We start from the raw sequence: 27,836 nt of genomic DNA on the forward strand, positions 1-27,836 counted from the left end.
AAACACAGTAAGACCATCGAGAGTGGAAGAGGTAGCCCTTCTTACCCATAAAACCCCATTAATCCACAGCAGTCTTAAAAACAATCCCCTGCCCTGGTTATTTCCCCTTTATAGGAGTGAGCATTTGATATCAAACTGATTTAAATAAATCTGCATATATACGTCGATAAGTGCTTAAATATATAGACATCTTACATAGACAAAAGCATCATGCATCTCTATAACATGACCGGTAACATTATTCAAAACGCTATGTTGGATCTCCGACCACTAATGCGGTAAACTTGGCAGTTAAAAATGCATGAACCAATTTCAAAAATCGGGTTATTTTCAAGGCAGTTTACATTTGCGGACACCAGAGCGGTTACTGGGGGTGTGGAGGATCGGCATCAAATGTGGGAACATCAGACTTGAAGGAAAAGATCCAAAGTAGTCCTCATCTACTCCGCGTTGACATTTCCTCTCTCCATGGCAGACAGTCACCCTGGAATGAATCATCCATGCAGCCAAAACTCCCTTATCCTCTTCCTTAGTGGAACTTTAGAATCTGCGTTCAGTAGTCTCATTGGGCTGTAATAGTCTATGATGAAGCCAAAATGACACACGAGGCTCTGCCAGGTCTACTCAACACCACAGATCCAAGTTCTTGGTGTTGGCGAAGCCTGGCTGATCACGGATCTTCCAGTAGGTTCCGTTGCTCAGCCAGCTCTCATTCCCTGCCGCATCCAGCTCTTTCCTGAAGGAGGGAAGAGTATACTTACTTTCTAGTGTGAGGTAACCTTTAAAAAGGGGCATCAATAGAGGCCTTCAAGGAAGCACAGACACTGCATGAACGCACAATGTCACATCAGCGGTCACCAACTCAAGTCCTGGAAAAGCTACAGGTGCAGGCTTTTATTCCAACCCTGCCCTAACACCCGATTCAGCTAATCATAAAGACCCTGGGATAGCGGTGTTGGTTACGATTGCCTTGCCATTTCGACAATAAATGCTCTTTGATCGCGTAAGGCGGGAAGGGATGGTTGGCGAGACTCACCTGAAGAAACGAGGCACGTGCTCCTCTCCCTTCTTGGCCAGCTCTTTTCGTCGCTCCCTCTGTTTCTGCTCGACTTCCTCCTTCTTACTGTCAGCCCCGGCTACATCTCCCTCCTCCAGGATCCTACGGGGAAAGAACAGTGGAGAGATAAAGCGCTTCAGCTGCATGAAAGAACCTAAGGCGTTAGCCGGGTCAAATGTATGTACCGTGCCTTCGCACACAGCCACATCGGATGTGGCATCGCATCAATGCACAACACAGCTCCCCTCAGTGGGGTCACTGAACGGTACCACCTACATGACCTACTGAACAGGACCCAGAGTTCTTTCTGGTTATATCGCATTCATTAAGTATTCCTAGCCCTACTTCCAACGCATTTGACAAATCTAAATTATGTGCACATGGCCAAACATCCTCTATGTATGCATTACTGAGCAGGCTGGGTGGTGGTCTCACCTCTGGTCTGGCCTATAGCGGGTGTCTGAGGGAGGCAGGACCTTCTTCAGCTCAGGGGTCAGCTCATTGAGCTCCCTGGCGTAGCGACTGAAGCCATAGTACTGGAAGTGGTCATCAGCCTGAGGGTCTGGAGATGGGAGAAGCAGGGTACTGTGTGAGGCGATACATAGTGCTGGTACTATACAGAGTGGATTACGGACTCAGGGATTGAGGGAGAACATCCATAGTCTTGCACAGAGGATCAAGATCGAAGACAGAATTCACAGAAATAGTATGGGATTAGGGAAAATATAATAGGCACAATGGTGTGGATGACACACTTCTATAGGATAAACTATAATATCAACATTGGATTAGAGATTAGGATTATTGTACATAGCAGATAAGGGATTAATCGGATAATAGCAGTACTCACTGGGCTTCCAGATGCACTTTGGGTTAGGCAGGGTATCACAGAAGATGCCCTCGTGCCACAGCCCACCGAACCGGTGGACCACCTCTCCCGCTTTGTTCAGAACCTGGCCCTGCACCTCATTCTTACTCGTCTCTGAGGTCCAGTAGCGGGACTGAGGGAGAGAGCAATGTCAATGTCAACTTAGTAGGTACTTCCATATGTAAAGCTTTGGAAATGTCAAATGTCTAGACCCCATTTAAACTGTTGACCATTTATTTGATTCATTATGGGTCCCATTATGGGGTTATTCTTCAATTGAGCTTTTTGTTCTATGGGCACCAGGCAGGGGGTCTCACCTTGACAAAGGAGATCTTGCAGGTGCAGATGTCACTCTTGGTGTTTCTGATGGTCACCTCTCCGTAGTGCTCCAGCCACCTCTGCTGACTCAGGACGTTGTGGACGCAGGTCACCGCCTTGTTCCACTCATAGTGATCCCCATATCTAGAGGGCGGAGGGAGAGAGAGAGAGAGAGAGAGAGAGAGAGAGAGAGAGAGAGAGAGCCATGGGTTTAGTACAACTAGATTGAGACACGCACTCTTGAAACTCATGGACACCTGAGCCGGTTTTCAATACTATGAGCCTTTCATTGAATAACATAGTAAATTATACTTTCAAGCACGTTACAGCTAACAAGTAGAGCATTTGGCGAACACCTTTTCAAATCTTAAAATCAGCTCAATCAAAACACTGTCCTTGAGATGGTACTTTGAACAACGGAGCAATACATTCAAAACGACGATGTGAAAGTAGGGTTTTACATTCCTCCTTTATTTGGTCAAATAATCATGACGGAATTGGCATCAACGCTCACTTTGGCAACTTGACATTCACTGGACCAGAGGAGATGATCTCCAAAGACTTTCCCCAGAACTTGTTCTTCCATTGCTGGTCTTGCCAGAAGGTGAAGTTCTCAGACTCTGCGTGCACGGCGGAGCAGGGCGGGTGATGGCTGACCTGGGAACAGAAAGGAAGCGTTAAATAACTAACTATCTTCAGTGGAAGACACCCTGGATCAGCTTTAGAGGTTACTTGCCTTGCAGATGGTATCTAGGATGATTCTGGGTCAGGGTGATTCAACTCCTACCTGCTCAGCGACGTAGCGGAAGCCGCGCTCCTTGCGGTGGCTCTCGTAAGTCTCTCCCAAGACGGGGTTGAAGGGCTTGTAGCGGTTTCGCCAGGTAGCCCAGGCGTAGCCAGAGATGGAGAAAACGCCAATGTACAGCTTCATGAAAAATAAGATATGGGAAAACGGATGAGTGAGACCACACCCATCAACAATATCAAAATGGCACCTGAAGCAAACTGCTACCCCCCAAAATACTTACTATACATAAGAACCACAATATACAGTTTTACATACCAAATCTGCAATTCACATTGACCCCATTCATTGTTTTCCCCGATTCTCTAATGCACACACTCGCACACTATCCTGATTGCCTAGTCACTTTTACCCCTACCTACATGTACATACTGCATTACCTCTACCTCATACCCATGCACATTGACTCGGTACTGGTACTCCTTGTATATAGCCTCGTTATTGTTATTTTATTGTGTTGCCATTATCTTTATTTATTATATATATTTTTTGTTGGTCTTTTTAACTCTGCATTGTTGGGAATGGGCTCGTAAATAAGCCTTTGGTGGTAAACTGGTTGTATTCGGCACGTGACCAATAGCATTTGATTTGAGAAAGCGTAGACCTTGAGACCAATAGCATTTTTTCAGATTTCAACTAAGCAAATCTACAGGGGTATAAATTCACTTGAAACAGCACCGACGCTGGTATCGCAGAAACAGCACCGACGCTGGTATCGCAGAAACAGCACCGACGCTGGTATCGCAGAAACAGCACCGACACTGGTATCGCAGAAACAGCACCGACACTGGTATCGCAGCACAAACCTATACTTGAGCTGCTTCGTTCTAAGGTCAGGCATGTGTCGGGCCACCTTACCATCCTCTCGAAGGGGTCCTCTGTGCGGTTGGCGATGTCCAGAAGCTCCGAGTACTCCAGCTCTTCGCTCACTCTCTGCAGCAGGTTCAGAGGTTCATTGAGGCCACAGGGCATGGACACACGTGACAGGTCCTTGCCAATGTTGTTGTAGAGGATGGTCATGATGCCAATGTGGCTGTTGTCGACACAGTTGGCGGGCAGGACGGTGCGGCGGCCTGTGTTGGTGGGCACGGTGCTGACCATGTCCGGGGCTCTGGACACGCTGGTGCGGTAGTTCAGGGTGGCAGAGGCTGCCAGGGGGAGAGGGCATATGACAAAAGATTAGATGGAATTCTATATACATTTTCTATTGAATCTCATAGTTTTTTTTATGATTATACCCAGCACTTAGGGCTTGAATATACAGTGGGGAGAACAAGTATTTGACACACTGCGGATTTTGCAGGTTTTCCTACTTACAAAGCATGTAGAGGTCTGTAATTTTTATCATAGGTACACTTCAACTGTGAGAGACGGAATCTAAAAAGAAAATCCAGATAATCACATTGTATGATTTTTAAGTCATTAATTTGCATTTTATTGCATGAAATAAGTATTTGATACATCAGAAAAGCGAACCTAATATTTGGTACAGAAACATTTGTTTGCAATTACAGAGATCATAAGTTTCCTGTAGTTCTTGACCAGGTTTGCACACACTGCAGCAGGGATTTTGGCCCACTCCTCCATACAGACCTTCTCCAGATCCTTCAGGTTTTGGGGCTTTCGCTGGGCAATACGGACTTTCAGCTCCCCTCCAAAGATTTTCTACTGGGTTCAGGTCTGGAGACTGGCTAGGCCACTCCAGGACCTTGAGATGCTTCTTACGAAGCCACTCCTTAGTTGCCCTGGCTGTGTGTTTCGGGTCGTTGTCATGCTGGAAGACCCAGCCACGACCCATCTTCAATGCTCTTACTGAGGGAAGGAGGTTGTTGGGCAAGATCTCGCGATACATGGCCCTATCCATCCTCCCCTCAATACGGTGCAGTCGTCCTGTCCCCTTTGCAGAAAATCATCCCCAAAGAATGATGTTTCCACCTCCATGCTTCACGGTTGGGATGGTGTTGTACTCATCCTTCTTCTTCCTCCAAACATGGCAAGTGGAGTTTAGACCAAAATGCTCTATTTTTGTCTCATCAGACCACATGACCTTCTTCCATTCCTCCTCTGGATCATCCAGATGGTCATTGGCAAACTTCAGACAAGCCTGGACATGCGCTGGCTTGAGCAGGGGGACCTTGCGTGCGCTGCAGGATTTTAATCCATGACGGCGTAGTGTGTTACAAATGGTTTTCTTTGAGACTGTGGTCCCAGCTCTCTTCAGGTCATTGACCTGGTCCTGCCGTGTAGTTCTGGGCTGATCCCTCACCTTCCTCATGATCATTGATGCCCCACGAGGTGATATCTTGCATGCAGGCAAAGACTGAGGGTGATTGACAGTCATCTTGAACTTCTTCCATTTTCTAATAATTGCGCCAACAGTTGTTGCCTTCTCACCAAGCTGCTTGCCTATTGTCCTGTAGCCCATCCCAGCCTTGTGCAGGTCTACAATTTAACCCTGATGTCCTTACACAGCTCTCTGGTCTTGGCCATTGTGGAGAGGTTGCCGTCTGTTTGATTGAGTGTGTGGACAGGTGTCTTTTATACAGGTAATGAGCTCAAACAGGTGCAGTTAATACAGGTAATGAGTGGAGAACAAGGAGGTCTTCTTAAAGAAAAACAAACAGGTCTGTGAGAGCCGGAATTCTTACTGGTTGGTAGGTGATCAAATACTTATGTCGTGCAATAAAATGCAAATTAATTACTTAAAAATCATACAATGTGATTTTCTGGATTTTTGTTTTAGATTTCGTCTGCCACAGTTGAAGTGTACCTATGAAAAAAATTACAGACCTCTACATGCTTTGTAAGTAGGAAAACCTGCAAAATCGGCAGTGTATCAAATACTTGTTCTCCCCACTGTATATATTTAAATAAAATAGACATGGTTCACAAGATTCAGCCCTTAAAGGGAGAGTTCAGGATTTTCTCCAGGGCCAGATGAACTTGTGGATACACTGTGTCTCCGCGTTCAGTTTGAAGGAAGTTGCCAAATAGCATTAGCTAGCATGCTAGCTGTTCATGTAGACTTTGTCATTGCGCTAACGCTAGTTAGCATTGGCTTGCAAAACTACAGGCAACTGGCAGCTCTTATGGTGTGGGGTGCATTTTCATGGCATGGTTTGGGGCCACTCAACCCCTTAGAGGGAAAGGTAACAGCCAGTAAATACACAGCCATTCTGAGTGCTCACCTTCAACCTATGGTGAAGCATTTATATGCTGAGAGGAGTGGCCTCTTCCAAGATGACAATGCCCCCACCCACAAGGTACAAGGTTTGATGAGCATTAAGAACTGGCCATCTCAGTCACCAGATCTCAACCTAATTGAACAGCCTGGTCTCAAGACTAGACATAACATAGTAAAAGTAAATCCAGGACACTTAAATTAGTATGATTTGGTTACTTAAGGCAAAAACAAAAAGTAGGGTGATGGGTGGGCGTTTAATGCAAATGTCTAGCAACTCAAAGGTTGCGAGTTCGAATCTCAGACAACTTCAGCATTTTAGCTAACACTTCCCCTAACCCTTTAACCTAACCCCTAAACTTAACCCCTAGCCTAGCTAACGTTAGCCGCCTGGCTAGAACGCGTAACATCTATTTCGCAAATTCGTAACATATAATTACAAATTGTAACTTGTGATGGAGTCCACAAATACTAGGCATACAAAATGGAGTAGACCAGGTTGAATCGAACACTTATGGTAGATTCTGGAGCAGCACTTGAGCCAGCATATTCCAACACTGAATTTCTCATGGAAAAATGGTGTCGCAACCCTCCAAGAGAGTTCCAGACGCTTGTAGAATCTATTCCACGGGGCATTGAAGCAGTCCTACCGGCTCAGGGTGACCCCAGCGCCCTATTAGGACCTATGTTGGCGTTTCCTTTACTTTGGCAGTTAACTTCATACTGGACGCAGAGACAAAAACGCTATCCACAAGTTTATCGTGAATAGATACACGGTAAACAAAATACATTTTTATGACTGAATGTATGCCAGAGTGGACAATGTCTCTTGTTTTGACTTGCAGACACGGCAACCATTAGAGGACCACAATGGAAACAAATCTTTAGACTTTGTGCATTTAATCCTCAGCAATTTTTGGTACATTCATTTGTTGCCTAGTGTGGTTTCTTTATGCATTTTAAATAGTCAAATCAAAGTTTCTTTGACCAAAATGCTGAACCATCCCTTTAAAAAGTCTGAAGGCCCAAAGCTGTCAAGGAAAGGGGGGTGGTGAGAGGCAAAATTAAGTAAAGACATGACAGTGGAGGCTCGATTTCTCCATATTCCAAATTAGAGTTGGATGTTGGATCGAGGTAGAAGGTATGAAGTTTAAATAATGAAATGTCTACACAGATTAGACAATAATGCATTTGTTAAAACTGTCACCAGTCCCACAAAATCAAAGAGACACCTCAGGAGGACAAAGAGGAAGGAGGAAAGTCATTATAAAAATTGTGGTAATAGAATGAGTAGACTCCTGGGACGTTTGCAGGGTCCAATCAGCATGCTTGCATGTCCAACATTGAAAATGTGCCGTTTTCAAATAAATGATGTGCATCAATGAATTAAATCGATCCACATGGGACTTCAATATGGCCGCAATTCACCAGCACTCTGATAATACTTCAGTTTGATCATTCCCAAAATACCTTTTGTTTGCAGTTGGTCCGGTGATACTCCCTCTGCAGGCAAAGTAGAAGATATATTCAGAAAACATAATAAAATGCCATTTGTACACAGATTACACACACACACACTCAACGTTGGTGTCAGACAAGTTTACGAGTACAACTACCTAGATAGCGCTGGGAAATATGGACAAAAATCCACATCACGATAAAATGACTGAATTATCAGGGTAACGATCACTTGAAAGACAAGTTAACATTAATGTGGACCAGTTTCTTTTTTTACATTACCCTTAACACTACTACTTTGAATGTGGGGCCATCAATTGTTCTGTTAACAATAGCGCACATTTAACAGACTTATTTAATCAGTAAATCAGCCCAGTCCATCCGTAAAAACGTCCTTGCGATAAACAGTCGGTATCAATCATTTTCGGTTTATCGTCCGAGCTTCACTAGATACTGCTGAATTTAAAACAAATGCATATTGTTATTTACTTTAAGACAAACACTCAAAAATGGACCACATAGACCGAACTGCACCCAAGGGACAATGGGACTGCTCAAACACAATATTATAGAACACATCTTCAGAGTTTCCATTCTATTCAGTCTACTTCTATGGCCACAGTTGAATAGTTTTACACAGTGGCCGCTCACCATGGACCTCATCTGGCTCAGAGTTACTGGTGGTGGTGACGTCACTTAGCCCGGATTCATCAGACTCCTCATCGCCGTTTTCGGAGTTCTCACAGACGATGACATCTCTGGCGTCATAGTACTCGGCCATGGAGTCGGCCAGCGAGGGGGCGCGCTGCACAGAGCAACCCTTAGAGGGCGTCTTCTCAGCATGGGAAGGGAAGATAAAATTAGCCGAAGGAAGTAGAGCAAGATTATAGTTAACAGGAAGCATACAAAATGAGGAAGGCTTCCAGATGGATAAGTGATGTCAGTGATGTCTTACAAAATAGAGTTAAGGAAGAAAAGCATGTTCATTTGATAGAGAATCCCTTACAGGCACAAACAGACGCAGAGACAGGCAGACAAACAAGTGGCAGCCTGCCTCTTCCTGAGTGGGGGTTGGCGGCTGAATACACACCTGGTCCTGACGCACAGTGCTGTAGGACTCCTTGGAGCCCCCCGTGGATCCAGAGGAAAGGGACAGGGAATGAACTTTGGTTTGGCAAGACTGCACCTCCAGCTGGATATACGCAAACAGTGACTTATTAGTGTACGGTAGAGAATTGTATGAAAAGCAAGCACAATATTAAGCTCATTTCCCATTTCTTTAATCTCCCATTATTTATCAGCCTTGGCCCACATGCAGGTAAGTTGGACAAAATGTACAGTATGAACATTTGGTGGAAGTTTTCCCTCTCGGATTTCCTCAGAACTCTTTCAGCTTTGTCAGATCCAGCCAGGACAAAACAATTGATGCAGCTTTCAACCAAAACAAACTATCCTAGTTCTGTTTTCATAGTAATTAGTGAAGTTCAATGACATCTGGTAACTCGGATCAAATAGATTTGTTTGTGGGAGGTTTTAGTTGTTTCACCAGGATAAATCTAACAATTTCCCTCTGTGTGAACAAGTGTCTTTACATTTGAAAAGGTATTTTGTTCTTGTATCCAGGCAGGCTCAAAACAGGGGAAAAGGGAGGAACGATTCTGCCCCCGATGGGCAGTACCCAGACGTCCCAACCCCAAACAGCCCAAACCAGTTCTGCCTGGTTTCACACACTTGAACAACAGCAGGCTGAGACTGAAGTATATTTTGGAAGGAGAAAGCAAGAGAAAGCAAGAGAATAGGTGTGGTCCATAGAAACCTCTGCTGTGTGTGTGTGTGTGTGTGTGTGTGTGTGTGTGTGTGTGTGTGTGTGTGTGTGTTTTAAACAGAGACCACAGTGTTATTGACTAAATGTGAATCGGGCCTTTCGATTGGTCGCTAGGTCCCTTCCTGTTCTTGTTACTTCCAAAAAAAAAGGCGGGCCTCTTACCTCAGACAGTGTGCTACACAGGGTGGCCAGTTGATTGGAGGTGGATGAGCGTAGGTCGGGACCGGTCCAAGCCAGTCGGACCCGCTCACGCTCCAGCGCGAGCACTTCGTGGATGGACTTGAGAGACGCATGAACTGAGAAGATTATGGCAGACCAATGTCATTTTCATTCGATTTTCTGTTGCATTCATCCATACCAGCACACATCCCTAAGTAACTAGGTGGATTAGGTAACTAACTGGATTGCAGTCCTTTTTTTTTTCTAAAGACGCAGAACCAGCTTCACTATAACAGTTCTACACGTGGCATTTCCTACGTGGAACTTTATTAAACACCCAAATCGAATGAGCCCCAAAACCCTTGAACACCCCACTCTTACCCTTTTGGGACACAGCACAAATGTCCTGCTGGATCTTCTTGGCTTCAGGGGAGGTTATGAGAGGATTGGAGAGCTGCGAGTACACATAGTCTGGGATGGACGGCACCGAGGAGGCTTCCACACTCAGGTGGTTGGACGATGTGCTCAGGTGGCTGGAAGTAAACTGAGGGAGGAGAGGGGGAAGGAGGGAGGGGGTAGGAGGGAATAGCGTTACATTGACGTCGGGAACCTTGACCAACGTAATAGTGAGTGATGACCATGAACACAAAAGAACGACGGCTATAATTATGCTCAACGAGTACATTATTCTCCCGGCTTGATCTAGCTCTATTTGTGATATTTTACCTAGCCTCGTTGCTAGACCATTACGCAAACCAGTCCTCCGATGACATCTGCCATGTTGTAGACGACCATCTAATTACATGTTTGTTAACTTGCATGAGCTGCTTTTCATGACGCAGAGAAGTAGTTTATATATTGTATGTTACTAGCGTTACTTCTTTTGTAGAATCTCTGCAATCTCTACTGCTGCGTTTTTAACTTCTTTATTCTAGTCTTTAGAAAACCCCATCTCGTCAGCTATAACTATAGTGCAACCATAAGATTATTGTTTACTCAATGCGTTTGTACCGGTCCCTAAATCCTAAATGAAAAATGAGGGGTCAGGCAGGAACCAGTGGGTGAAAGTGGAAGAGTTAGAGGATTCTGAAAGACCCACGACACAGAAATGTCTAGAAAAATGTTAATATCCAACGACTAATGTCTTGTACAGTGGGTTTCAAAATTATTCAGCTCCTTGAATTTCTTCACATTTTACTGTGTTACAAAGAGGGATTCAAATGGATTAAGTCGTTGTTTTTTTGTCAATAGACAATATTCTAATGTCAAAGTGGAAGGATTTAAAAATATTTGTTTTAATTAAAAATTAAACACTAATATACCTTTGATTAGATAAGTATTCACCCAAAAAGTCATTACATGTTTGAAACACTTTTGGCTTGTAAAATATTTGCCCATTATTCTTTTCAAAATTCTTCAAGCTGTGTCAAGGTGTTGGAGGAACATAGGTAGACAGCAATTGTCAAGTCTTGCCATAGATTTTCAAGCAGATTTAAGTCAATACTAACTTCGGTCTTCTTGGTAAGCAACTCCAGTGTAACTTTGGCCTATGGTTATTTTATTCATTTAACTAGGCGAGTCAGTTAAGAACAAATTCTTATTTACAATGATGGCCTACCCCGGTCAATCCCTAACGACGCTCGGCCAATTGTGCGCCGCCCTATGGGATGTCCTGCTGAAAGGTGAATTCCTCTCCCACTGTCTAGCATATAGCAGACTGAAGCAGGTTTTCCTCCAAGTTGCGGCCCTGTGTTTAGCTCCATCCCATTTATTTTTATCCTGAAACTCCCCATATGTTGATGACAAGCATACCCATACCATGATGCAGCCGCCACCATGCTTGAAAATAAAGAAACTGAGTTACTCAGTCATGTGTTGTTTGACCCAAACATAAGGCTTTGCATTTAGGCCAAAAAGTATGTTCCTTTGCAGTGTTTTTTTTTTTACCCCGGGATTACTTTAGTGTTTTGGAATAATTTTAATCTGTATATTTATTGGTATTACTATTTACAATGTCATTCAGGTCATCATCGTAGTCACTACAATGTTGACTCATCCTCAGTTCTCTCCCATCACAGCCATAGAACTACATAGTCACCAATGGCCTCCTGGAGACATCCCTGAGCAGTTTCCTTGCTGTCCTACAGCTCAGTTCAGAAAGACAACCATCTTTGATGCGTCTAAGTGGTATTAATTATGTGATTTGGGGGTGGGGCCTAGTGGTTAGAGCTTTGGGCCAGTAACCGAAAGGTTGCTAGATCGAATCCCCGAGCTGACAAGGTAAAAAAATCTGCGGTACTGCCCCTGAACAAGGCAGTTAAACCACTGTTCCTAGGCCGTCATTGTAAATAAGAATTGGTTCTTAACTGCCTTTCCTAGTTAAATAAAGAATAAATAGAATTTTACTCCTGAACTAATTTAGGCTTGCAGGTGAATACTTATGCAACAACTATATATTTTAGCCATGACATTTATGTTGGATAATTTTATCTTTGACATTTTGTGTACAATGACAAAAAAAAAGAAAGTTAAATCTATTTAATCCCACTTTGTAACAACATACACCCACTGTATAGGACATGAGAACTTACCATGCCGCAGGTTTCGACTCCGGAATGGGTGCGAGAATGACCAAATATCTTGTTCGTAGTCTTCCTCTCCTTCTTGGCCTTGGGGATATTAAGTGTCAGATTCTGAAAGACAAGTAGAATAGATATGCTCAGAATAAAGACTAGCCAGCCACTAAATTAATATTCCAATGTCAAATAAAATTACAATTTTATTTGGTCACATGCGCCGAATACAACAGGTAGGGCTTACAGTGAAATGCTTACTTAAAGCATTGTTGGTTAAGGGCTTGTAAGTTTAATAAAAAATATTTTTTTTTTTTTTGAAAACCTCAGTAAAAAATAGAAAATAAAAGTTACATAATTAAACAGCAGCAGTAAAATATCAATAGTGAGGCTATATACAGCAGGTACCGGTACAGAGTCACCGGTTAGTCGAGGTAATATGTACACGTATGTAGAGTTAAAGGGACTATGCATAGATAATAAACAGAGTAGCAGCAGCGTAAAAGAGGGGTCCGCGTGCTCACCTCAGAAATACAGTTTTTTTTTTTATAGAGTACTGATCATATACGGTTGTGGAGTAGTGGTTAGGAGCGGTGACCTTACCTGCAAGTTGATTCGTCGCTCTAGGTCACTGTTGGAGATGGGTTTCTGGCCACTCTCCAGCCAATTGAGCCTCTGAATGAGCTGGGCCAACTCAGTCAAGTCGGCCTGAGAACGAGCTAGCTCTGTGGGGGTCAAGGGTCAGAGAAGGTTATTAAGAAAGGTTTGGAGCGGAGGCTTAGCTCTGACCTCTGAAAGTAATATTGGATATTAATTTAATAGTGAATTGTAAAGTGATAGCCTTTATTCCCTAGCTTCACCCTGGCAATACCTTACCTTGGGAGCAGGTATCGGACTGGTGGGTCTGCTGGAGCCATGCTGCCACCTTGCCGTTGACCCCTGGGGCTGCTGTGGGAGAAACCTCCATCTCCGCCTGGTAGACAGAGGCAGAGCTGGCATAGTGAGGGTACTGGAAACCACATGATTTGGGGACAGAGGGAAAGAGACAGAAGAGAAGTCAAGGGTCAGAGACAATTTTTATAAAGTCCTCTTGTTCTATTCAGAATATCACTTCATCTATTTTGGTGGGACCAGCATATATTTGGTTGTACCACTGCGAGTAGCAGACCACACTGACCGCACTGCGAGTAGCAGACCGCACTGCGAGTAGCAGACCGCACTGCGAGTAGCAGACCGCACTGCGTCATGCCCGTTTCTCTGTTCACTCACCATGCCTGGCATTGCAGTTTGGTTTCTCTGGGCTAGACTGGCCATGGCTGGCAACAACGTGCTGTTGCCCATGGTGAGGGCATGGAGGACTCCGTGGTGGACACCCAGGGCCTCGTTCTTCTTGAAGACACGATGGGCACACAGCTTGGTCAGCCATATGTAGAACAAGTCATTGCTCTTGGTCTAACAGGAGAGTGAATTTTACATTAATGGGGATATAGATGGATAAGAAACAGATGTGAAAAGGAAACCTGCGCAGTTCTTGACAGAAACCGGTGCGCATGGCACCGACTACCATACCCCATTCAAAGGCACTTAAATATTTTATCTTGCCCATTCACCCTCTAAATGGCACACATACACAATCCATGTCTCAATTGTCCCAAGACTTTAAAATCCTTCTTTAAACCTGTCTCCTACCCTTCCTCTACACTGATTGAAGTGGATTTAACATCAATAAGGGATCATAGATTTCACTTGGATTCACCTGGTCAGTCTGTCATGGAAAGAGCAGGTGCTCTTAATGTTTTGTATACTCAGTGTACCTTGAGGTGGTATAAATAGTCTCCACTGTCCAGATCGATGCGCTTGGACTTCTTGTTGATGGACATGACAGCGAGGCTAACATCCAGGGAGCCGTGGAGCTTTCCTCTCTGGATCTGATGAGTGGAACATTACAATGGATGAAAACCCTGCACTATTGTCCAATATGTATATAAAACAAGAACTCCGTAGCCTGTAATGTTTACAATATGGCACCGGACGACTTCAGAAAGATTGCCCTCATTACTTGAATTTGTGTTTTAGTAGTGTGGATACATACATCCTGCTGTGTCTTTGAGTACTTGAGGATTCCTTTTTCCAACAGGAAGTACCTCTGAAAGAAGAGACCGAACCACATCAGACAGGGGTGTATTCATATGTGCACACCAGTAGCAAAACATTGTGCAACATAGAAAAATATATATAAAAAAAATACACTTTGCAATGAAAATAAGTTTAGTTTGGGAAACCCTGTATTAGTCCCTTCTAGCCGAGTATCTGCCATTTCCTTCTGTTTGGTTCCTAGTGAATACACCGCAGGAAGTCAGAAGTGATGGTGAAACACAACTAATTGGCTTTGACAACTGCGCTTTAGTTGGCTTGCCAAGTATAGCCTTCACATTACCTTGTGCCAGCCCTTCATAGGGTACTTCCTCCTCTTCATCAGAAAGCCCTCACAGATACCAGGGACGCTCATGTCCAGCCCTGACCCGATCCCCGAACTCATGTCCATATGGTCTTCCAACACCTCCCAGTGCCTGGAGTACTATGGGGGGGAGAGAAATAGGTTTTCATATGTTGCATGGTCCATCAAGAACTTCATACTCAGTGGGTTGCATCCATAGACATATTCATGATGGTTATATACATCATTGGTTGCATTATGGTGTAGAGAGGAAACCCAATCATATACAAAGACGTGCACACCCCAAACACACTAAGATCATTTTCATCAAGAGGAACGACTCGGAAACTACCTGGCGGGAGTTGCGCGATGACCCAGCGCTGCCGTTCCGCGAGTGGACGACCTTGGATACTCCAGCGGGAGACTTGTCCAAATTGCTCATCACTGATTGGCTGCTGTTGAGTGAGGGTGGGCACACCCGAGGGTCCATCATTATGATTGGTCGCTAAAAGTAAGTCTGCTTTTCGGAAAGGTTCCCTCTGAGGAGGAAACACAGCTCTGTGGAGACAAAGTTACAGTAAAGTGAGGCGACATCAAAAACAAACATGGCGACATTTTACTGGTTTCACATTTGGCAACTTCATAAGCTTTAACTGTCCCATTTTTCAACCATGAGAAATCAGTCTTCAATTCAAGTGGTCAGGAACACACGTGTGCTGCCCCTGCTGCAGTTGGCCCTTGGATCATGAGTAAAGGAGAAGAATAAAAGCCTGATAAAAGACCATGGTGGACAAACCGGTAGTAGACAAGGTCCAGGAATACTGACCAAAGAATATGACGACACAACATCAACAATGATTCGAAGATACTACTAATAATTTTAATTGTCAGTATTTTCAAAAACACGCTAATGTTCTTAATTTCAGTAAAACAATATTTTCCAGAAAAAAGTTTAAAATTAGAGACTGAACCTGCAGCATGTGGGATTATCAAACGTAGCAAACAGACAATCTACAGTAAAAAAAATTTTTTTTAAAAACACTTCCGGCCAAAAGTTATTATTTTTACAATTTTCTACATTGTAGAATAGTTGTGAAGACATCAAAACTATGAAATAACACATATGGAATCATAGAGTAATGAAAAATGTATTGAAGGAGTTCCCACATATGCTGAGCAATTGTTTGGCTGCTTTTCCTTAACGCTGGACAAATTTCCACCAGTATAATTGCTTGTGTTTACTGGCTAAAGCAAGTCTCTTCTTATTGGTGTCCTTTGGTAGTGGTTTCTTTGCAGCAATTCGACAATGAAGGCCTGATTCACACAGTCTCCTCTGAACAGTTGATGTTGAGATGTCTGTTACTTGAACTCTGAAGCATTTATTTGGGCTGCAATTTCTGAGGCTGGTAACTAATGAACTTATCCTATGCAGCAGAGGTAACTCTGGGTCTTCCATTCCTGTTGCGGTCCTCATGAGACAGTTTCATCATAGCGCTTGGTTTTTGCAACAGTACTTGAAGAAACTTTCAAAGTTCTTGAAATGTTCCATATTGACTGACATTCATGTCTTAAAGTAATGCCATTTCTCTTTGCTTATTTGAGCTGTTCTTGTCATAATATGGACTTGGTCTTTTCCCAAATAGGCCTATCTTCTGTATACCCCCCTACCTTGTCACAACACAATGGATTGGCTCAAACACATTAAGGAAAGAAATTCCACAACATAAGGCACACCTGTTAATTCAAATACATTCCAGGTGACTACCTCATGAAGCTGGTTGAGAGAAAGCCAATAATGTGCCAAGTTGCCAGATATAAAATATATTTTGATACTACATGATTCAATGTGTGTTATGTCATAGTTTTGACGTCTTCACTATTATTCTACAATGTAGCAAATAGTCAAAATAAAGCAAAAACCGTTGAATGAGTAGGTGTTCTAAAACTTCTGACCGGTAGTGTACATGCATAAAATATAAACACAAGATGTTGGTCCCATGTTTCATGAGCTGCAATAAAAGATACCAGAAATGTCATACACACAAACATATTATTTATCTTAAATTGTGCACAAATTAGTTTACATCCCCGTTAGTGAGCATGTCTCCTTTGTCAAGATAATCCATCCACCTGACAGGTGTGGCATACCAAGAAGCTGATTCAACGGCATGATCATTACAAAGGTGCACCTTGTGCTGGGGACAATAAAAGGCCACTAAAATGTGCTAATTTTTTTCACAATGCCACAGATGCCTCAAGTTTTTAGGGAGTGTACAATTGGCATGCTTACTGCAGGAATGTCCGCCAGAGCTGTTGCCAGAGATTGAATGTTCATTTCTCTACCATAATCCGTCTCCAACGTTGCTTAAGAGAATTTGGCAGTACGTCTAACCGGCCTCACAGCCACACGTGTATGGCATTGCGTGGGTGAGCGGTCTGCTGATGTCAATGTTGTGAATAGAGTGCCCCATGGTGGCGGTGGGATTATGGTATGGGCAGGCATAAGCTATGGACAAGGAACACAATTGCCTTTTATCGGTTAGCAATTTGAATGCACAAAAATACAGTGATGAGATCCTGAGGCCCATTTTTAAGGTCTCTGTGACCAACAGATGCATATCTGATTTTCTGTCATGTGAAATCCATACCATACCCTACCCTGATGAAGACAGCTTGGCTGTCGAAACGTTGGTAATTACATTTTTGCATCTGAGCTCCTAGAGTGTGCGGCTCTTTTATCTTCAAGTTTTCTACTCCGCTAGCCAGCACCTCGCCTAAATAGGTGTGCGTTTCTTTTTCTTCTAGATGTGAAATCCATAGATCAGAGCCTAATGAATTTATTGAACGATGTCCTCATATGAACTGTAACGCAGTAAAATCTTTTAAATTGTTGCATTTATATTTATTCGGCACACACACACACCACACACACACAACAATAAACAAAAACATACATAGACAAGACAGACAACGTTTACATAGTGCCTTCAGAAAATACTCATACCCCTTGACTTAGTCCATATTTTGCTGTGTTACAGCCTAAACTCAAAATTGATTAAATACATTTCTCTCGCCCATCTACACACAATAAATACCCCATAATGACAAACTGGTTGAATACTTAAAAAGCTGAATTGTCTTCATTTTTAACCGATTTGTAAAAATTTTTAAAAACACAATTCCACTTTAACGTTAGGTGTGTCAGCAAGTGACAAAAAAATCGAAATGCAACACATTTTAAATTCAGGCTGCGACAGTATGTAGATAAAGTTAATGGGTGTGAATACTTCGACAAACATAAGCAACACCACACTTGCTCAGACCCATATGTTCCCACCGTATCCACACCCAATGTTTGTAACGCTTGTATGACTCTGCCCAACGTGACTTCAAATTATTTGTCTGTAGCCAGATTTTTTTTTCTCTCCAGTAATTTAAATAAAGCATACGATGCCTCCATTTTCTTAACGTTGGGGTATCATTTGACTCCCTGTATTTAAGTAATAGCTTCTTCGATAAAAAAAAAGTAGATCATTTTTTTTGTCTAACCCATTGAGAATATCTCTTTGGTGAATTTCACCACATGTTGCAAGTAAAAACCCTGGCTGGCGAGTTGATACAGTTTCAAATCTGGAAGGTTAAAACCACCTTCAGATTTAGGGACATGTACATCTTTTCGTATTTCATTCTAGGAGTTTTATTTGTCCATATGAAGTCTTACGGCAGAGTACACTTTTTTTTTTTAAGAAAGTCTTCGTGTGGTAATAGGTATTAGCAAAAAATATAAAAAAAGCCATGCTACCTGTAAGATTTATGGGGAGATTGCTCAATTTAATTAGATCTGCTTTCATGTTGTCAAGTAATGGGATAAAGTTAACTTTATATACTTGTCACTTAAGCATCCCGAGTATTACATTTTATTAATAGGGTTAGGGTTAGAGTTAACCCTTTTTTCCCCCACATGCATTTTACATCCTGAGATATTAGAGTACTTCGAAGTATTGAACTATCAATATTAGTCAGGTAAAAATCAGGAGATCGTCAGCAAATAAGTTCATGTTCATGTTTACCAATACCTGTTTGGGTCCTCCCTAATTGTTTCTGCAAGCGGTTCAATTGCCAGAGCAAACAGGATGGGGGGGGGGAAGAGGACATCCATGTCTCATGCCCCTTTCTAAAACAATTTATTCAGATAATGTGTATATTTTTGCTTTAGGATATTTACATAATATTTTTATGAAATGTATTATTTCAGCTGGAAAGTTAAATGCTGCCAAAGTTTTGAACAGAAAAGGCCACTCAAGACAAAAAGCCTTTGGCATCAGCCATTATTGGTAAGTTTGCATCTTGTTATTTTGTGTATTATACTGAAACATGGTCTTGTATTTGTTTGTAAGTGTCTATTTTTTATTAAACCCTGTTTGATTAATATGTCAGCAAACGCAGGTATGCGATTCTGAGATTCATTCATGCATAACCGACCAAAATATGAAAGTATTGTCATTTTTTATTCCGTAAAGTGAGTATGCAAGATGTGAAAGAATTATTGTTATCTATCAACAATGACAAGCAACCCAAGTCTGACAACTTGGAAGGAAAATTACCGAGGATGATAGCGGACGATATTGCCACTCCTATTTCTGCAATCTAAGCCAACAGGAAAGTGTGTGCCCTCAGGGCTTTGGAGGGAAGAAAAAATAGTTCCATCAAATAGCCAACCAATCAGCCTGTTACCAACCCTAAGTAAACTTTTGGAAAAAAAATGTTGTTTGACCAGATACAATGCTGTTTCACAGTAAACAAATTAACCGATTTTCAGAACGCTTATAGGGAAGGGCATTAAACATGTATGGCACTTACACAAATTACTGATTGGCTGAAATAAATGTATATAAAGACTGTAGGAGCTGTTTTGTTAGACTTTAGTGCAGCTTTTGATATCACTAATGAACACAATGGAAGCCTCTCCAACATACTCCAGGTAGAGTCAGGCATTCCCCAGGGCAGCTGTCTAGGCCCCTTTTTTCAATCTTTACTAATGACCTGTGACTGGCTCGGCGTGTCTATGTATGCTAATGACTCAATACCAAACACATCAGCTACCACAACAAGTGAAATCACTGCAACACTTAAAGAGCTGCCGTCAGTTTCAAAATGGGTGGAAACAAATAAGTTAGTCCTATATATTTCAGAAACTAAAAGCATTGTATTGAATCATTGTATTGAATCATTGTATTGAATCATTGTATTGAATCATTGTATTGAATCATTGTATTGAATCATTGTATTGAATCATTGAATCTTGTAATGAATAATGTCGAAATTTAGAAAGTCGAGGAGACTAAACTGCTTGGAGTAACCCTGTATTCTACACTATAAATGGTCAAAGCAACAATAGCTAAGAATTGGGAGAGATCTGTACATAATAAAGCCTAGCTCTGCCTTCTTAACAATGCTATCAACAAGGCAGGTCTTACAGCACCTCGGTTGTTTTGGACCTGGACTACTGTCCAGTCATATGGTCAGGTGCCACAAAGAGGGACTTTAGAAAATTACACTTGGCCCAGAACAGAGCAGCACGGCTGGCCCACAAAGAGAAAAAATGTATAATATGCATGTCAAATCTCTCCTGGCTCAAGGTTTCATTTGTGAGAAGCATTGACATGTTGAATGTTCGTTTAAACTACTAGCACACAGTTCAGACACCCATAAACACACCATAAGACATGCCTAACTGAAGTCTCTTCACAGTCACTAAGTACAGAACAGACTATGGGAGGTGCACAGGACTACATGGAGCTCTATTCCACATCAAGTAACTCATGCAAGCAGTAAAATCAGGTTTGCAAAAAACCCATAAAAAAAAAAAATCCACCTTACGGAACAGCGGGGACTGTGAAGAGGCACAGACACATGCACAGGATAACATATGTACTATACCAGCAATTCTCAAACTCGGTCCTCAGGACCCCTAGGGGTGCCCGTTTTGATTTTTGCCCCAACACTACACAGCTGATTCAAATTATTGCAGCTTGATTATTAGATCATTATTTTAAAAATCAGCTGTATAGTGCTAGGGCAAAAAAACATGAACCACTTGGGTACCCGAGGACAGAGTTAGGGAAACCCTGCACTGCGCGCGCGCACACACACACACACAGTGTTGTAGATATGTGGTAGTAGAGTAGCAGCATGTGGGTGCACACTTAATGTGTTTTGAAATGCCTTGACAGCAGATAATGGGGATCCATAATAAAGAGAAATGTCTCATGTCTGGTAAGACTTGTGCCATTCTGTTGCTTATGGGTTTTGTTCTTATTTTATTGCAATATATGAATGCATGGGTCTGTAATCTGCAGGGGACTCGACAGATTTTCCTGGTTTTAATATAACTGAAATAACTAGTTACATGGATCTCGGAAGCACTGAATCGAGTGACTGGTGTTGTCATTTGAGTAAAACGTTCCATTTTTTGTGATTTAAAAAAAAAATTCTGCTGACAGTTGTTTCAGGGTTATTGAGTCCAAGAAGGCTGTAGAATCAGTCCAACATGATTCTGATTGATATAGACTTTCATAGTGACTTTCAAAATTGTTATGTACAGCTTTGTTACTAATTAAAGCATTTGTATCCTTAGCTTTTAAAGTTAACTGGTTTGGTGTGTACTCATTTTGTGAGAGCTGCAAGTGTTTACCAAGTTTATTTACCATTAAATAGTAGGCTTTATTTGAGTTTAATCTGTAGTTGTTGGCTCTCTTCAAAGTCATATTCCCGCTAAATTCTTCTTTATCTTGTAAAGATGTATGGGCTTTTTCTAAGAGAGTGATATATTTCTCTTTAATTTGAATTTCTAACTCAGATAGTTTTCGTCAGGAAAAATAGGTTGTTGACGAGTATCATTCCTGGTAGTTACTGTTGACAAAATTGACTGAGGGGGTATCATCGAGTACAAAAAAAACAGAAAAACTCCAATATCCCTCAGATTAGATTTAGCTGAGGCAGCCATTATGATTACAGTAGCTCCATCAATTGGTGACGCACACCAAATTTCCAGGTAACTGACAATATTTTCTCATTCTATAGGGAGTAATAAGAGAGTTGCTGTTGCTGATTATTTACAATAATATTTACAAATATGGCATGAAAAATGTAGCACATACTGTCATTTACAGTGAGTCAACTGAAACTGCACTCACGCCCTCCTGGGTGGCGTCGAAATCATTTAAAAATATACTGAAATCAAACAACTGCATTCCTGAATCTATCAGACCAAATGACTTGAGGCTTATGTCATCATGATACAGGTCAGCTTTATGCTAAGTCATAACTAGGCTGGAAGACGGAGAACGTTACAGGGACCGACACATACAATAACCATGTGGAATATGTCGTTCAACCTGAAAACAAAGGAGACAAAGTCACATATTTTGAATAAGATGTCAACTACGTTTCTCAGGCCTTTAAAAAAATAGTCGAACTTGAAAATGTGATGTCTGGATAAACGGGAACTTCCTGCCAGCATTGATAAAGATCTTGAGACAGCTGCATAATATTACGGTTTGAATTAGAGAATTTGTAGCTATTGACACATACGCCACACCAACAAAACATGAGCTTGTTCTGGATGTTTGATTCATTTGGATCAGGATCAAATGGGACTATACAGCTCTGTGTACTCTATAACAACCATAGCAACTACCAAGGAACTCCTAACAACTAAGCCTAAAACAACTACAAACACAATCCAGCTGCTGTAGCTTACTCCTGATTGCAGGCCAGAGTGGCAATCACAACATCAGAGTGTTGGTTGGAAGACGAAGGCCTAATATTAGAATGATCTCTGAAGGAGATTATTAAAACACCTAGGAGAAACTGACAGAAGAGGTAAAGAAAATGTACGAGGGGGAAAGACGGCATCGGGTGCCGGAGGCGTAGGGTGAACGGACAGGTTCCTGTGCTCTGACAGGAATGTGCCTGAGCTGCATCACCACACGGGTCCCAGGCAGGGCCCCTGACACTGCTGCGGCTACTGGGACAGCCGGGATGTTCCACCTTCTAGACTAGGCAGTTCCAGTGCCATGGATATATAGGCCAAATGAAGGTTAGAAATCCTCCATGAGGGATACAGTGAAAGTGTCCTGGTGTGAGGAGGGATTGTTTTGGGGAGGGGGGATTTCCAATGTAAACTATGTTGGAACTGCAAGTTCTAAGCCTGATCCATGATTCCATTATGGCTGACATTCTGCAGGACTATGGCTGTGGGACATACTGGTAGCATTGGTCGAATCACATTCGACTGGCCCACATGCACACCATATTCACTCCTATTTCTACAACTTGGGTTTATCATAACCAGAAACAGAGGTAGACACATGGCACAACCTAAGCTTTTAAGCTTCAGTAAGGCTGGGATACAACACTCCTAAATGCTCATCCTGGCTGGCCATCTGTAAATCTTAGACATTGATCATTACCCCTATCATATGTACTGTTGTGTGTCCAGAAGTCATTTGTTCAGAAGTCTTCATGAGAATAAGCAGTGATGTAAAGTACTTAAGTAAAAAAAATACTTTAAAGTACTAAAGTCAGTTTTTGGAGTATCTGTACTTTATATTTTTTGTCTTATTTAACTTAATTCCTAAAGAAAATGTACTTTTTACTCCATACATTTTCCTGACCTAAAGTAATAGTTACAATTTGAATGCTTACCAGTAAAGGAAAAAAGGTCCAATTCACACTTGTCAAGAGAACATCCCTGGTCCTCCCTACTGCCTCTGATCTGGTGGACTCACTAAACATAAACACTTCCTTTGTAAATGATGTGTTGGGGTGTGCGCATGGCTGTCAAAAAAGGACAATTGTGCCATCTGGTTTGCTAAATAAGGAATTTTATGTATAGCATTCACTTTTACTCAAGTATGACAATTGAGTACTTTTTCCACCACCGTACTTGAGTACATTTAAAATCTGATTATTTTGGGCTTGTACTCCAGTAGTATTTTTACTGGGTTACTTTCACTTGAGTCATTTTATATTAAGGCATCTTTACTTTCGCTCAAGTATGACAATTGAAAACTTTTCCCACCTCTGAGAATAAGCAACAATGTATAGCAAGAACAACAAACATTGTATCACAAGATCCTCACTGTGTCCCACTCGTTGACTAAAAACGAGTTTGGTCCCTGGATTTGAGCACACTCGTGTCAACACACAAACGCTTCAGAGCCATAGATGGCTAATAATGTCACGACCAGGGGGCCAATTGCTGCTCAGAAAAGGTAGGACTAATTACAGTACTGTTGTGACTTTTGTGCCTTCAGAAAAGTTTGGCATCAAATGTTCAGAAAGCTGAAAAAGCCAGCCAGGTCACCTGTGATTACAAGTCAGTATTCGACGTTTACCCATGTCTGAGGACGTCGGGAGACGACGTGGAAACCGTCCAATAGGGGCAATAGTGAGCGATGGGGTTGGCGGATGGGAATCTGCCTCTGGTTCGAAAGGTTGCAAGTTCGAACCCAGCAATGGAAAGTTGTATGAGATTTTTGTTTTAAGCCTATCCCAAATCTTAACCATTAGGAGTTAATGCCTACACTTTGACGTTTGCAACAACTTCGAAATTGGATGTTTTAGAAACATGGATGAACGTCTAATTCTGATGTGGGACCGTGAGAGCTAATTGCAGCAGGCAGCAGTCCTATCTATTAGATACATATCCTATGATGGAACATTTGAAGTTCCAGGTGTCCAAAATATGAGTTTGTTTTACTTTAAAACATAGACCTAAACAATGCAAAGGAAACTAAAACACTAGAAATCCGATATGTAATTGATCAAACATAGCGTACCGCAATATCAAACGCAATGGCAATGGAAGCAAAACAAACAATTACTAACAATTCTCGCAAATCAAACATTCGTTTCAACCAATTTAATTTACTTGCATCATGTTCATTTGTTCCCGATTGTCAATAAAATTAGAACGAAAAACTCACCTGACAACCGTGGATAATCCAAGTAGATGGCCAGCATGAAACGAGACTGATTTTCACATCCCGAAATCTCAAGCAAACTTTCAATTTGCTTCCGCCCATTTGTCGAAACCCGAGTGTCTCAGGGGAAAAAGGTGTGCCCGATCCATATGCCGCGTTCAAAACAACTGTAAACTCGGAACTCGGAAATGTCCTACTTCCGTGCGTTCAAGACAACTGGGACTCGGAAAAAACGAGCTCCGACTTGGAAAAAGACGTTGAAGGGTCATCCAACTCGGAATTCCAAGATGGAAACTCGGGCATTTTTCTAGAGCTCCGACTAAGGTCTTGATTTGACCTCGTTTTTTTCCCTACTTCCCAGTTGCCAAACATACATTAGTTATCAACCCTTACCTCTCCAAACTCCTGACGCGTCAGAAAAAGATGACTTGAAATTAATAGGTCATTTTTACATCAATGTTGTGCCGCTAGTGCACACATGATTTGATTGACTTTGCATTGATTAGTCAGTACGATTAGCAAATGATTAGGCTTTTGGCTTATTCATTTTATGAATTGTAGGTTATATTAGATTTTATTGTAGGTTATATAGATTTTTCAATTTTTATTTTCTATTGTGTTATTGACTGTATGTTTGTTTATGTGTAACTTTCCGTGTTGTTGTTTTTGTCGCACTGCTTTGCTTTTCTTGGCCAGGTTCCAGTTGTTAATGAGAACTTGTTCTCAACTGGCCTACCTGGTTAAATAAAGGTCAAATACAAATAAATTACAAATATTCACTAGTAATGTGTTTTAAATTAAAATAGTTTACCAGAATATGCCTAATAAACCACATGTTTACAAAATGAAGTCACACACAGTTTTTAAAAAAAACTTTGGGAAAAAGTTAGCATTTGTTTGGTGTTGAAAACGTTAGCATTTGTTTGGTGTTGGTTTTGGGGGGGAAATAAACCACCTAACTTTTCCTCATAAACAAAAAGACATTCCAATGTGGTATTAAATCTAGTGATAGCTACACAGTTAAAATAGGATGCCTGTGCCTTGCTAAACTGGTATGACCGAACACCTCAATCATAGGCCCATGTCACTGCCACCAAGCGCAGGGCCTAGAATGGGCCAATGAGAGTTGCCCTGGCAATGTGAAAGAATGTGAGGTATTCTCTCTCTCGGCGGTTGACAGGAGTATCGACATTTAGGATCAGGCTCTGCTGCTTTGAGAAATTCCAGAGGATGTGCATCTCAACTCAGGCACAAACATGTATGTAGTGCTGCTGAGCATGTGGTCGCATGTGTTGGCTACCTTTGAGTGCTCTACCTTTGAGTCATTGAGCAGACACTCTTATCCAGAGCGAGTTGTCATAGTGATGCATGCATTTTTATCCGTACTTGTCCCTCGTGAGAATCAAACCCACTACCCTGGCGCTGCAAGTGCTATGCTCTACCAACTGAGCAACACCGGGACTACACACAGGCTTGACACACTTGTAAGGGGAAAATGTTTTATGCATATACATCTAAATACACACAGATGTACAACTCAATGCCGTACACCGATTATGCGGAAACCAACACTCGGAGCACATTCGCAGAAATTCCCACGCGTGAGTACAGTAGCCAATCTAACAATGCAGGCGAGATAAAAGTCCACCCGAGTTAAACTTTTCAGAATAGGTGATATTAGAAGTTGTGTGCATGTATTAAACGTATTTACAGTAATGTTTTGTTGTGAGAGAAATCTGATATTGCCTGACGGTTGAAGTCTGTCTTTAAGAGTCCACAATTCTAAGGCAAATCAGGTTCTTAAACATCAAGGGTGGAGCATGGGAATAAAAGACGAGGATAAGAGGCAACAAAAACATTTTATTTTCCGTTTCCAGCTTCACAAGAAAGGCACAACGTGGAATAGACGTTGACATTGACCTCTGTTTACACTGGGACGGAGCTTCTGGAGCTGAAGAGGCCTGACTGAGCCTGTGTAATGTTACTGGCTAGCGCGCGTGAGTAAGCTGTGATATATGACCAGTGGTTGTTACTGTAGAAATGCTCAATAATAGGCTAGAATTATCATGGAATGTGATATGATAGGCTTACATTTTTTTTATAGCAGTTGCATTTTGTTTTCTCGGAGCTTATGATTGAGGTGTCCTTCATAACGATAAGGTAACAGGGTTCAACCCATCCACTCACCTATGTATGACCCGACCTTGGGTAGGTGGCCTTACAGATAACTAAAACTACTTGACCTACAGCATGCATTTTCTTCATTCTGACCTAAAACCCCTTGAACGTCCAACTTATACACACACACACACACACACACACACACACACACACACACGTGTGTCAAGTACTTTATGCATAAACGTGACGACACATCCATTCGGTAACCTCCATACCATAACGTGTTAGTGGAAGGCGGAGGTGAGATGCTTCATAAGTGTTTGGTATCACCTTAAGGCCCGATTCCTGATGAATAGTTACTGAAGAAAGACAAAGCCTAATAGACATGTCTGTAGAGTTCAGTTGTTAACATGTGTCTTACATCTCTGTCAACTGTCAGCATTTTTCTACACCTCAACGAAAGGTAAAATGACTGGTAGTTGGGTCAGTCATTTGATGTAAATTGTCCACCGGAAGAGTTTGCTTACAGTAAACTGACTCAATTAATGTGGTATCTCTACAGCTTGATGTTTTGAACAGCACAGGTGAATGGTGCAAAGTGGGATGTCTACATGTATTTCAGGATGTTGTGTATCCCTGGAAATAATCAGAATGAATTTAAACAGAACCGTTTTGACAATATAGCTTGTCCAAATAAAGTGGTCTCTTGGCACATCTTCCCCCGGTATGGAGTAAATTGGGCTTAAGGACAGGGTAAGTTGAGCCGGCTTTGGGTAAGTGGGTGACGGTGTCCTGTGACAGTGGGTGATGATGCTGGTAGGTCAAAGTTTAAATCAAGGAAAGCTTATTTCTCTCAAATTTCATGCACACATTTGTTTACATCCCTGTTATTGAGCATTTCTCATTTGCCAAGATTATGCATCCACCTGACAGCTGTGGCATATCAAGAAGCTGATTAAACAGCATGATCATTACACAGTTGCACCTTGTGCTGTGGACAATAAAAGGCCACTCTGAAATGTACAGTTTTGTCACACAACACAAT

The 27,836-nt window shown here is 42.0% G+C and overlaps 1 protein-coding gene across 3 annotated transcripts; it reads right to left on the reverse strand.

Annotated features, from left to right (window-relative positions):
- Positions 1-499: 499 nt before the first annotated feature.
- On the reverse strand, positions 500-24,730 carry LOC139364586 (oxysterol-binding protein-related protein 7-like). 3 transcript variants are annotated; one of them, XM_071101452.1, is made up of 22 exons: positions 24,674-24,730; positions 15,034-15,239; positions 14,682-14,822; positions 14,337-14,390; positions 14,059-14,172; positions 13,514-13,696; positions 13,121-13,253; positions 12,848-12,969; positions 12,263-12,364; positions 10,053-10,215; positions 9,675-9,808; positions 8,778-8,879; positions 8,339-8,519; positions 7,700-7,732; positions 3,907-4,196; positions 3,031-3,168; positions 2,758-2,900; positions 2,243-2,387; positions 1,908-2,058; positions 1,493-1,619; positions 1,037-1,159; positions 500-736 (listed from the first exon to the last, which is right to left on the reverse strand). In XM_071101452.1, the coding sequence occupies exons 2-22, from the start codon at positions 15,172-15,174 to the stop codon at positions 625-627; spliced, it is 2,832 nt and encodes a 943-aa protein (XP_070957553.1). In that variant the 5' UTR covers positions 15,175-15,239; positions 24,674-24,730; the 3' UTR covers positions 500-624. The 3 variants fall into 3 exon arrangements, with proteins under 3 accessions (XP_070957553.1, XP_070957551.1, XP_070957552.1); XM_071101450.1 differs by having other exon boundaries at positions 15,031-15,239; XM_071101451.1 differs by lacking the exon at positions 24,674-24,730 and adding an exon at positions 23,391-23,439 and having other exon boundaries at positions 15,031-15,239.
- Positions 24,731-27,836: the final 3,106 nt, after the last annotated feature.

The sequence above is a fragment of the Oncorhynchus clarkii genome, chromosome 13 (genome assembly GCF_045791955.1).
Source record: "Oncorhynchus clarkii lewisi isolate Uvic-CL-2024 chromosome 13, UVic_Ocla_1.0, whole genome shotgun sequence".
NCBI classification, from domain to species: domain Eukaryota; kingdom Metazoa; phylum Chordata; class Actinopteri; order Salmoniformes; family Salmonidae; genus Oncorhynchus; species Oncorhynchus clarkii.